The sequence below is a fragment of the Ambystoma mexicanum genome, chromosome 3q (assembly GCF_040938575.1).
Source record: "Ambystoma mexicanum isolate Mex_15411 chromosome 3q, UKY_AmexF1_1, whole genome shotgun sequence".
NCBI lineage: Eukaryota > Metazoa > Chordata > Amphibia > Caudata > Ambystomatidae > Ambystoma > Ambystoma mexicanum.
Window position 1 is genome coordinate 1,133,675,068 of NC_090926.1, and position 12,570 is coordinate 1,133,687,637.

Genomic DNA, 12,570 nt, shown 5'->3' on the forward strand with positions numbered 1-12,570 from the left:
AAATTCTTTTTTATACTATTGCCGTTGTCTCTTTTTTTAAAAATCATTTCCACTACAGACGATGCCAGAAAGGGGGATTTTTCGGGCTTTTGCGGCATGGCGGTGAGTTCTTTACCGGTATGGCGCAAAGCTCGTACCCGCGAACTCGTAATGGGCCGCTTTTAGCGGTCTATTGCCTGCACAGACACGGAAATTGCGCCATGCCGGTAATGACCGGTACTTACCGCCCGGGTCATAATGAGGCCCATTGTTTCCATTTCCAATGAAATTACCAAGCAAAATAAGACATCATTTTCTGGTCAGCGCAAGCCTCAAACCCAAGAGAAAAGCATGTCCAAATTGGTATATACGACCCATATTTTGCAGTGATTTTATTGTTTGGGTGAGTATTAGGAAAAATTAAACCAAGCACACTGTGCATTGTATGCTCTAAATATTTGCATGCTTACATAATTATCACTGATATATGTATTAAATCTAAAAAACTACATCAATTTTTTATGTTACCAAAAGGCTCTTTGATTGTATGCATAGCAGCCCAGAACTGTGGTGCCATTTATCACAATGCCCTTCATAATGGGAGATTTATTTACAGAATGAGGGAGATTTGCTTACTTATCGAATTGTTTACATACCGAGTGAGAGAATATTGTATTTATAAACAGTGATTTATTTACAAACTGAGCCAGAGAAATATAGTTACAGACTAAAAGCAAACAAGACCACCCAAGATCATGGAGAGGAACCCAAAATAAATGTTTGCAGTGTTTCATGATTTTTATTATTTGAATTTTCACTATAATTATTATTATTATTGTTAGGGCATTTATTGATCGTGGACCTACCTTTGAGAAGCAACAGAGCGCTTTACAAGTCATACAGGAAAGTGCGCAGTGAGGGAAACATATCACAAGAGATCAATACAAAAGAGCGGGGAGCTAACAACAGCAGCAGGGGATAGCCAGATTGGCACCAAGGGATCGACAAGTAAACGGGCGGTGGGGGGAGCAGATCACGCAGTCTAACTTGAGGTGGAACGTGGAGAATGTGTGGGCTTTGGGTTTAGGGTAAAGGTATTTCTTGAAGAGAAGATTCTTGATCTCCATCCTGAAATGTAAAAGTGAGTGGGGTGTCTGGTGTATATGTGAAGGAGGTTCCTTAGTCTGGGGGCATAGACAGAGAAGACCCCTCTTCTGGTTCTTACCTTGCCACACATTTCTGCACATGTCCTTGCTTCTTGCTTTTGATTTATTATCTGAGTGATTGTGTGTGTGGGGGGGGTGTATAGCTGATGTGTGCAATGCATCCATGTGATTGGCTGCAAGGGGTTGTATCATGAAAATTATTGATAGTGACAATTCTGGCTTATAGTGTTTGTGCAACATCATCGAATTTGCAATATTGAGAATTTTGTCAAATATTGCGGCTGTAGCTTCATCAATGTGATTTACAGTGACCATACAAGCCTAGAATATGTTTGCAGTTTCATGCAAGTTATTTACAGTAACCCTAATGGCTGGAGTTTGTCCACAAAATCAAAGTTCTTCACACTTGGAATGCTGGCATTTATTATGGGCTCAGCTTCATTACATGATTTACACTGGCAATGATGGGATATAGATCGTGGGTTGCGGCTGCATAGAAATGATTAATTGCTTGCAATGTTTTGTACTCAGGCATCATGAAAATGCAATATGCTCCAGCATACTGTTGGTAACATTCCTTATACTCGATTTGTTTATGCATTGCTCTAGAGAACCAACTGAAAGCTGTATGACGTTTTAATCCATTCTTCTCACAAATGTGCTGTAAAATGCACCATTTCAAATATTCTTGGGAGAAACATCTGATTTCCCCTACATTATTTTGGTTCTCTCTTGGTATGCTTGCTCACTTGCGCTAATATTCACCTGCCACCACTGACCTTGAATCGTTTACAATGCCATTGCCCCCTGAAGAGCCACACAACCCTACGCCAAAAACTGCCTCTGCTACTGCCACATACAATGGCAATACATTTGGATGACGTGGGCCAGACACTCTCTCCCTCTTGTTTGTATATTAGGTGTAAGATTTTATTGAAAACCCTGTATTTTTCACCAAGTGCAGTCTACATCATGCAACTTGACCATCATAATCATTAGGATATTATTGTATTGAGGAATACCAGCTCGAAACATGAGACCGCTGCACGGATGCTGTAATGCATGTAATTGACAGTACCAGGCCATTAAAGGACTGCATTTCTTAAACAAAGAATATCCTTGGCTATCTAAGTGTAAACAACCATCATAGGTTTGAATGCCAGCAGGGCAATGTCATTCCTCCACACTTTGGAGGACAATACATCGTTTGTGGTTGAATTGGGTAACATAGCATTTTGAGGCGTAATCCAGGATGAAGCGCAATAGAAGACGTCATATATATATATATATATATATATATATATATATATATATATATATATATATATATATGTTCTTTTACTGGATTCCTTCTTCAGGATCACTAAACCTTTCAAATTCCAAACTTAGTTGAAAAGCCACAGCAGTCATGGAATGTCGCCGTCATTGCTCATCTGCTCCCAGGCCATTCTCATTATGTGATTCGACTGATTCCTCCCCCTTCACCTTTTCCCTGGCTCCAACCATTGGTTCCAAGAATCAGTGTTTCAGGTTCTTCTTATTTTGCAACTTTTGACCCAGGAAGAAGTGCCTTTAGAGGAATGACATCACTGGAAAGACCAAACGCCCCTCAAACAAGTCAGATTGAGCAGTGGGGAATGGACTTTAAAATCATCCGCTTTTTTCAGATAAAAACACTCGATTGTTCTGACCTGTAGGCCCTGAGCATCAGAGAAATCTGGAAGAAGGATGACTGCAGTTTTCACAATGATCATAAACTAAGCTCTAAACATTTCTTCTGTCAGGTTTGAGGAGTACTAAATTCCTGATATGATTTTGTTGTGTATACTTGAATGGTACTTCTATTCTTCTCCAGAATTCTGGTACTTCTCCAAAAGTACCAGAATTCAAAGTGATGTGAGCCTGAATGCCTGAATTGGATGAGCATCTCCCACCAGATGTCTGTAATGTCTGTGCTGGGTTATGCATGTGGGTTCTACATGTGTGACAAAGTCCACTGCTCTTGATGACTGCTTGATACAGGCAATTAGATGTTTCTGAGCATCTAATATTTGCACCTGCTCACTTATCCACAATTCACAAAGCCCAACACTAGAGCAGACCTGTTGATGCCTGAAGCACCTCAGGTGCAAATGGCTTTCAAAACAAATTGCTCAAGACCATATCACAGCTGCTTCTGCCACTCCAGATTGGATTCAGTCATGAGGCAGATGGTGGAAATAGGCATCTCCTCGTTTGTATTACAACCATTCAGTTCATATATTTTTATTTTGAGCTATCGACAGTCCCAATAGGATTGTGCTTTTGGACTAAATCTGCGTAAAGATTGGGCGTTGAAATGGTCATACAATAAATATGTATCAAAGTCAGTACTGATGTATTGTGTGTGATTATGTGTTTCATTTTCAAATTCTGCTTCATAGTTTTGATTGTCTGTGAAAATTGGAAAAAACAATAAAAGTGAAAGTTGACATAGGTCACTAATAGTCCTTCTCCGTGTTCACAGCTGCTGGCTCGATCCTAAAACGGGGCTGGTGTGGAGCTTCCTTGGACCAGTTTGTGCCTTTCTATTGGTACGTATGAATATTGTTGTATTTTTTCAATTCTTTTCTAATTCTTGGTGGTCGGAATACAAAAGTAATATGTACTTCTTATTAATGTGTTCATTCCTTTTTTTTTTTGGTCAAGTAACTATCACATTTCTCGTGTTGGAATCCCGATATGCTATACTGGAAGAAGCAAAGACACCAAAACATAGGGGCCGATTCACAAAAAAAATGTAGAAGACTAACTCTTACTTCTGACGCACACTCCTCATCCAGAGATAAGTCAGGAGTAAATCAGAGTTACTCCCAGAAACATTTAGCAGAATCAGATAGACTCTTTCCAGGGGTAAATGAAGTGTAGGTCAGAGTTACTGTAGGTAACTGCTTTGTGAATCAGCACCATTGCTGCTTAAGTAACAAGCATTGGCAAAGTAAACTGTTTTGGCTGCTGACTAAGCAATACATTTTTTTTAAATATTTAGTAGTCATTTGTCAGGAATTGCCATTGAAAACGATGTATTCACATCATCTGCCTATTGAGTGTCATCATAACGTATGGCAGGCATTGCTATCATGTAGCAGGTATTTCCATCGAAAGATCAGGTTCTCGCTCCATGTCCAGGTTAATATTAAGCTTTCAGGTTCTCACATCGATGGCCGATATTAAAATTACAAACTAGATTTTCGGAATACATATTTAAGGGAACGATATATAGCAGAGTGTCACACCAACAACACTTCAAGTCAATTTGGCCAGCTGCCAATGACCTGCATGCTTACCCAATGTCCTTTTTTGCAGGTAGGTTGCTCACCCTGTGTGCTTAACCTACTTTGTCGGATATTTGGGATGTTGGTCATAGTACATTCTGCCAAATTGGGACAGAAGCACTACGATCAGTTAGGCCCACAGTGGTCCTGCTAAAAAGTTTTAGAGTACTCAGTTTTTAACAGAAAAAAAAGCGCAGCTCCTGTCTTCTGATTTTCCTTGTCAGCCTCTACGCCCCTCCTCCACCCCCGGTATCCATGCTCATTTACTTTTTGTTGTATGCACTCATTTTTCAGTATGTTCTGCACTTTTCCTGCCCACTCCCTTGCACTTCCATTAATATTTTTGCTCCTTTCTCTCTGCCTTTCTTTGCCCTTCACCAATCCAAATGTGTCCAAGCCTTTGCATTGGAGACACTCAGGCACTCAGAAGCAAATATGCTCGTGCTGTCACCTTCTAAAACACTATTAACTGAATGAATACATAAATAACCTAAAAATGCATGACTTTTGAAATGGGTTGTGTCCAAGAATTACTTTGCATTTTCTGGCAGTGGTTAAGTCCTTGTGAATTTAATGTTCATCCTTGCAATAGTGCTGGTACATGGGCAATGCATGACATTTGTATTCTAGAAATATGCAGTTTTGAATATTTGTGTTTTCCATAACAATGCTGTAACCTCATGCGGAAATGCTTCAATGAGGGGCGACTCTGCCAACACATCGTATTGCGATTGCACAGTTTAGACAGTAGCTGCATCCGACTAATAAGCAAGAAGGCAGTGCCGCTGCAACTGGATCTAACCCAGTGCTATAATAGATTATGGGGCGATGCTTGCCAGAGTGCTACTGTGCTAGTAGGGCTTAGGCGTAGGCCCAATTTCCATGGCAGAATAAAACAAATGGCTTTATTTACTTGGGAAAACCAAGGGCTTGGGGCACTGGCAAGTGTCTGTTTTACCTCAATGAACACTTCTTCTGCAGCCGGTGTCCCTTCTAATGGCTCTCGTGTATATACATGCGTTATTGCCTCTAATGAGTTTACCATAACAGCATAATTCAATATCCATTGCTGGCAGTATTCAGGTTCCCCTGAGAAGGACCTCATTTGGGTGGAGGTCATGGTCTGTTTTAGTTTAAAATCGACTTCTATATGTGAATTTGTCAAACTTCTTCCAGAAATATCATGTACAAATATTGTTCCTTAGTTTTACACGCTGTCAATTTTGTGTGTGCTGCTTTGTGTCCTGTCACAATCACTGATATATTTTTGATGTTGATAAGGGGGTCAGACAGGGTTGTGTCTTTTTAATATGTACGTCCAAGAAACTATAGATGCATTACTTAAGGAATCTCTAGACTGCCCAAAGACCGGACTTGATGAGTACCGAGCCCTGTTTTATGCAGACGGCACGGTCCTTATCTCCACTACGCCTCAAGGTCTAAAGAAGTGCCTTTCTACTTTTTTAAATAAATCTTGTGAGTTACATTTGAATTTGAACATTGATAAATCTATGGTCATGGTGTTCAGGCCCCAACCCACGGAACGCAGAATAATTGTGGTTGTAGTAGATGGCTTGGAGGTTGAGCAGGTGTAATTCTTTGATTACCTGGGAGTGAGATTCCACGAAACTGGTAGTTTGGCAGCCCAGATTCTTAAATCCACAACGATTTTGGAGAAAGTTAGTGGAGCGATTTGGACTGCCCAGTGGTATTGGGATTGCCATAGCAAAGGTTTCAATGGATTAACATGAATTTGAACTGCTTCAAAATACAGCAAGTACAGCAAGTTAATCAAAACTAAATTCTGCTTTTTGTCTTTGTGGCAATTGTGTCTCTAACATAGCAAGAACTTTGTTCTCATTTTAGCAGGGATTTTCTAGAAACATTCCTCCTGTGGCACAATAAGTGGTGCACTTCAATTTACATAACAGTTCACACCCTAATAGGTGCAGGTCATTTTACTACCAGATCTGGCTCTATTCCTGGCTCCTGGCCATACCAGTCCAATCTCCTGAAATAAACACAGACGGCGTTATTAGCTGGTTCATGTTCGCCTGGGAGGCATTGTAACATTGAACTATGGTTCTCAGCTCCTCAGCAAAGTTCTCCGGTCCCTGTCTAATATTCAGAACATCTTAACACAGGTTTCTTAAATCCTCAGGCGTCCAAGGGGAATATATTGCTACCAGATTACCTGTTCCTTCTGTGGCAACCCTTGGTGGTATTTGGGTGTGAGGTAGGGGAGGCAGGGAGCAAATGGACATGGGAAAGGGGTTATGGTTTCTTAACCCTGTATTTGGAGTAGTGAGCGGGTAAGAAGGGAGGTATGTTATTGCACAGGGCACCCTTGAAGGTAAAGAAGTTTGCCTCATCAACAACTATGGGTTTATGGTCTTTCCATCGATGGAAATGCATCAAAAAGCAAATCCATCGATGGAAATGCATTGAATGTAAATCCATCGAAATGCTATCTTTAACATGTAAAGGTACATATTCATCGCAACTTGACCATCGAATATAGGAATTGACAAGTTTCAATGGATATGTACTTTTAAATGTAAAAGATAGCATTTCGATGCATTTATTTTTCAGATTAAAACGTTACATGGAGTTGTTCAGTGCTGAAATCTTCAAAGTATTTCGGCACTGGCTAGCATCATGTAATGCTTTTTTTTGGGGGGTGGGGGGATCCCCCCAACATCCCCAATACACCCCCGACCCCCAAGGCACCCCCTCCCAAACCCTAACCCAACTGTAACCCTAATTCTAACCCCTGCCCTACCCCTTACACTAACAGTAATTCTAACCCCTGCCCTACCCCTTATACTAACCCTAAATCTAAACCCTACCCCTTACACTAACCCTAACCCTTAAATTAAAAAAATCCTTCAAATATCCATCACATTTTATTCAATGAAAATGCATTTCGATGGAAAGTATTTTCAATGAAGAAAATTCGATGGAAATTACTTAGATGAATAGATTTTCGATGGAAAGTCTAGATACCACTCCAATGCATCCAGTGTTGTTGGGGACCTTTCCCCAAAAGTAGTGGGCAAATGCATGCAATATCACCATATGATATTGATATGGGGTAGTAACTCTAATTGCATTCTGGACACAGTCCTGGATAGGACTAGGCTAACTGCAACTCACTCAAAGGCGGAAAGGGGTCTATGTGTAGTGCTAACAACTGAAGGAACAGGGATTTTTCTTTTATTCACACCTGCATGACTACTACGCCCATATCAACAATTTCTTTATTAGCATAGAGGATGTAGGTTTATGAGTAATGGCCAAAAAATGTCACCCTCATAATTCCGACGACTAAAATTTCAACTTTATTTTTTTTAGACCCCCCCTTACACCACATATATGTGGGAGGTATGTGATTTAATAGTAATTTAGGGGTATGCAGGGGGGCTCCCCCGCATATGTTTTTGGTATAGAGGGGTTTTAAAAATAAAAAAACAAATAAAATGAAAAGTCTGCATTTTCGGCCGTCAGAATTATGGGGGTCGCAGTCATCACATAGATCTGGTTTATTTAGCAGAGCATGGTATTGGGGAAGGACTATCATTCTCCAGTGGATATAAATTTACAATTTTGTGTCGGGGGGACTAGTATCCCGAAGTGGTGGCTTCAAGAGGAGGGTTTGAGAGATAATACATACAGGGAGGTGCTTGGCAGGGAGATCCTCCAATACTTTGCAGCAAACGAAGGCTCAGTAGGGGACTCCCACACATCAGTTGGTGAGTAGATGCAAGTGGATCTAGGTCATGTGACCTAAGCCCATTCCACCTGTCAATCACTTTAAACTGTAAGCACGTGCCAACATGTGTTTTCTCCCCCTGTCACCACTGGCCATCCCCACCATAACCGGCAACGGCAACATCCACAAAATCACCCCTCGTCTAAGGCATGGACGCTGCAATCCAGCAACCACACCCACACCAGCCCCTCGCCTATGAGCACCCACTCACAACACGGAAGTTGATGCTCGCCTTCATCCGTCCAGCTAGCACCCATACAGCAGACATCGCCGGCTGCATCACTACACACAACCTTGATGCCATCTTCATTACAGAGAGCTGGCTGACACCCAGCTCAACCCACACCCTAGATGTCCTTGTCCCCGACGGCTACAGCAGCCAACACAGAGACCAGCCGAACAAGACAGGCAGAGGCCTTGCAGCCATCCACAATACCTCGTGGCCCTTCACCAGACTTGACATCGACAACATTGACTCCTTCAAAGGCCTCTCCTGCCACTTACCTCTTTCCCCGATGGAAACAGTCACCTTCCATCTCATCTACAGACAGCCCAAACCCAACACTGCGTTCATAAGAGACTTCATGGATCTGGTCACCACCATGTCCCTCATGCATGCCAACAACATATTCCTAGGCGACTTCAACCTCCTGGGCAACAAGGCCAACAGACTGATGAAGGACGCTCTCCTCTGCCTTCTCAACACCATTAGACTCTCACAGCACACAAAGGTTCCAACACATGAGAAAGGTAACATCCTCGACCTAACCATCACTGTACTGTCTTCCCTCCATTACAGTTCTCCTCTCCCGCTTGACTGATCTGACTACCTAGCCATGCCTTTCAACATCCTAAAAACCTTCAGGTCCAAGCCCTCATGGAATACCTCATCAACCTCCACCTTACACAGACTGAAACCCCCAACCGAACTGCGGCTCTCAACTGTAAACATTCAACGCCACCCTGTCGGCCACCATCGACTGACACGCGCCTCTGAAACAACACACCTGCCAACCGAAACCTGTCAGAACCCTTGTACACGCAAGAACTCACCTCAGCAAAAGAGTAATCAAGAAAGCAGAGAGAACCTGGCACAGCTCCAAGACCACATTCGACCTGGCACTCGCCAAGGAACTCCGAGCAACCTGCCGACAACTAATCAACACAACAAAGGCCTCCTACTATCAATACACCAGAGCAGAAGCAGACAACAAAAGCAGAGCCCTCTTCATAGCGGTCAAGCACTGCGTCAACCTGCTACACGTCCTACCTTACCACACTCCATTGAAAAATCCACTTCCATCAACACCTTCTTCAATGACAAAATCAGCATGATTCGTCAGCAGATAGACAATAGCTCTGCATCCACAGATCCACCTCATGTCCCTCCTCTTGAAATCTTCACCCTTGTTCATCCTCTCGAAATCTTCACACTCTGTACAACATTCAAGACACTCTCGACAGAAGACCTGGTAGAAACCCTGGCCACCCTCAAAGCCACATCTTATGTAGATGACATCCTCCCAGCATCCATCCTCAAGACCCTCATCGTAGAAACTCTCCTTCCCCACCTTTAGATCATCAACAGCTCCCTAACTCAAGGCACTTTCCCATCAACCCAAAAACACGGACAAATCCTCCTTGTCCTAAAGAAACCCACTCTGGATCCCGACAACCTAGGTATTTATTTATTTATTTATTTATTTATGTGCATTTATCAAGCGCGCTTGCAGCCCCCGAGGCATCGAGGCGCTGTTACAGAGGATAAGCAGACTTAAGGTTACAGACGGTTGCCCAGTGGGCTCATGGTTACACAGTAGCGACACATATGCAGGAAATTGCTAGAACTAAATATCGCCCATCACCCAACTTCACTTCTTAGGTAAGATCATCGAGAAAGTGGTTGCTGCACAACTGCAGCAACACATGGACACCAAAGATCTCTTCCAAACCTACCAATCAGGGTTCAGACGCAGATGCAGCACAGAGACAGCAATCATACAAGTGGTCTACGACGCCCTCAAGATCCTTGATGATTGCCACCCCTACCTTCTGTTTCTACTCAACCTATCACTGCTTTCGACACAGTAGACCACCAGTCGCTTACGGACACCCTACATCGGCGCATTGCGGATCAGCGACCTTGTCCTACGCTGGTTCAAGTTCTACCTCGCCAACTGCCAGCAGTGTGCTCAGATGGACTCCTGGGGGAGATAGCTCAGTGGCAACGCGCTCGCCTTGGAAGCAAGACAACAGGGAGCAACACCTGTTCGATCCCCAGTCCGCGATTAGAAACCTCCGGGTATTAAGTGTGTTATAAATAACCAATCCTAATTATAATTATAGATCACCAATGCTACCCTTCACCTGTGGAGTCCCGCAGGGTTCCATCCTCTCCCCAGTGATCTTCAATTTATACATGGAGCCACTGGGAGCCCTCCTAGCCACACACAGCATCCACATCCACCAATAAACCAATGACACACAGCTATACACAAAGATCGATTCCATCAAGGACATCCAATGGCTCAAAACATGCATCTCGCTTATCCAGTATTGGCTGTCCAGTGCATACTTGAAGCTAAACGCCTCCAAGACCAAATTCCTACTCCTCACCAACAACACTGAACACCCAGACATACAGACCTGGCTACCAATCATGAACTCTGATAGCTTCACACATGAGCTCACCTCCAGCGCCAAGTCCCTCGGGTTAAATATCGACAAACACCTCTCCTTCAAGACACACATAGCTAAAAAAACTCAGACAGCTTGGTATCAGCTCTCCCCTCTGCAGAAATTCAAGCCCCTCCTCCCTCCGGACAGCTTCAGATCCACCGTTCAAGCACTGGTCTTATCTGACCTGGATGCTGGATGGGGGAAATGCACTCCTCGAAGGCCTCCCATCGTCCTACCTTGTGCCCCTGGAAGTGTCCTACACGTGGCCGCATGCCTCATCAAGCGTATACGCGGATACAACCACATCATCCGGCCCTCATCGACCTTCACTGGCTCCCACTGCATGCACAAATCACTTTCAAGTCTTGCTTCATCATCTATAAGACCTCAAGTCACACAGCTATTTCGCAGAGAAACTCAGCATCTCCAGTGGACAGCGCACCATCAGAAGCCAGGACACGTGCAGACTTGGAACCCACTGCTACAAAAAGTAAAATACCAGAAAAAAACCTTCTCTGCCTACACCCCAAGACTCTGGAACCTCCTCCCTGTCAGCATTGTACTCACCCTGACAGTTCAGAAAAGAACTCAAGGCCATCACGTCGCCCCTCGCGACACTTGACTCACTAGGAGGCTTCTGCCCCTCTACTCCCCACCATACAGTACAGCTATACCCTCCTCTGTGACTCTCTGCATCCTACCCACCGCTGTATATCTGTTCTGACGTTACCTCTGAAAGCGCAATATTTAGGGCAATAAGGGGAGTTTGTATGTCAACCTTGTGCTGAGTGCAGGCTGTCTTGCTTGGCACTTTGGTGGACTTTGAAAGATACATTGATAATGAAGGCAAGACCTCTTAACGCACACGCCAGAATAAAGACAACCCGCTAGGAAATAGGCCAGGAGTTAGCTTTGCAAGGATAACAAGGTTTAATTGGACATAATACAAAACCAGCAAAGGACTCTGCTGCTCGAGAGCGCTCTGACTCTTAACAGTTACAAACATGGGCTTAAGAACCTAAATATACGGTACACTGTGGGTGCCACTGATTGGAGGCCCACTACACATGAGCCTGCTCCATAGGGGATGGCAGGCAGTAATTGATTAGTTCTCTTTTGTCGATCAGGATCCATGTGGTTCAGCTGTGCTCATCCTCGCAGTGAAGGTCGGGTCACCTCTTAAGACTATGGGCCTAATTACGCGGTAGGAGGTAGCCATGGTGCTATTAGCTCCATGGCTACCCCCTTACCGCATACCGGGTCCAGGCATTCAGAATGGGTACTTACCGGGTCATTCCAACCTTGGAGGACCCGGTAAATCCCCATTCTGAGAACCATTCCCCATTCCCATTTGAGCCCCCATAGGGCTCAATGGGAATGGGAAAGTGGCTAATAACGGTACTGCAATTTGAGGTACCGTTATTAGCTCTGAAGTCCCTTAGCGGGTCCCGTCCTTAACACCTGGTCAGACCAGGCGTTAAGGAACAGACCCGCTAAGGGACCTCGGAATATGGAGGTAAGGGATTACCGTCACTGGCACCCTTACCAGTGCCAGTAATCCCTTACCTCCTACCTCGTAATGAGGCCCAATGTTTCTATCTAAACTAAACATGCTGAGCCTGAATATTAACTCATTGTGGCAGGCACTTGGGTGGCTAGG

The 12,570-nt window shown here is 43.8% G+C and overlaps 1 protein-coding gene across 1 annotated transcript in view; it reads left to right on the forward strand.

Annotated features, from left to right (window-relative positions):
* Window positions 1–12,570, forward strand: part of LOC138447678 (adhesion G protein-coupled receptor E3-like) — a 1,605,711-nt gene that overhangs the window by 1,179,084 nt on the left and 414,057 nt on the right. The window contains exon 17 of the mRNA XM_069603942.1: window positions 3,652–3,718. Coding sequence (XP_069460043.1) covers window positions 3,652–3,718 — 67 coding nt within the window. The remainder of the gene's footprint in view (window positions 1–3,651; window positions 3,719–12,570) is intronic.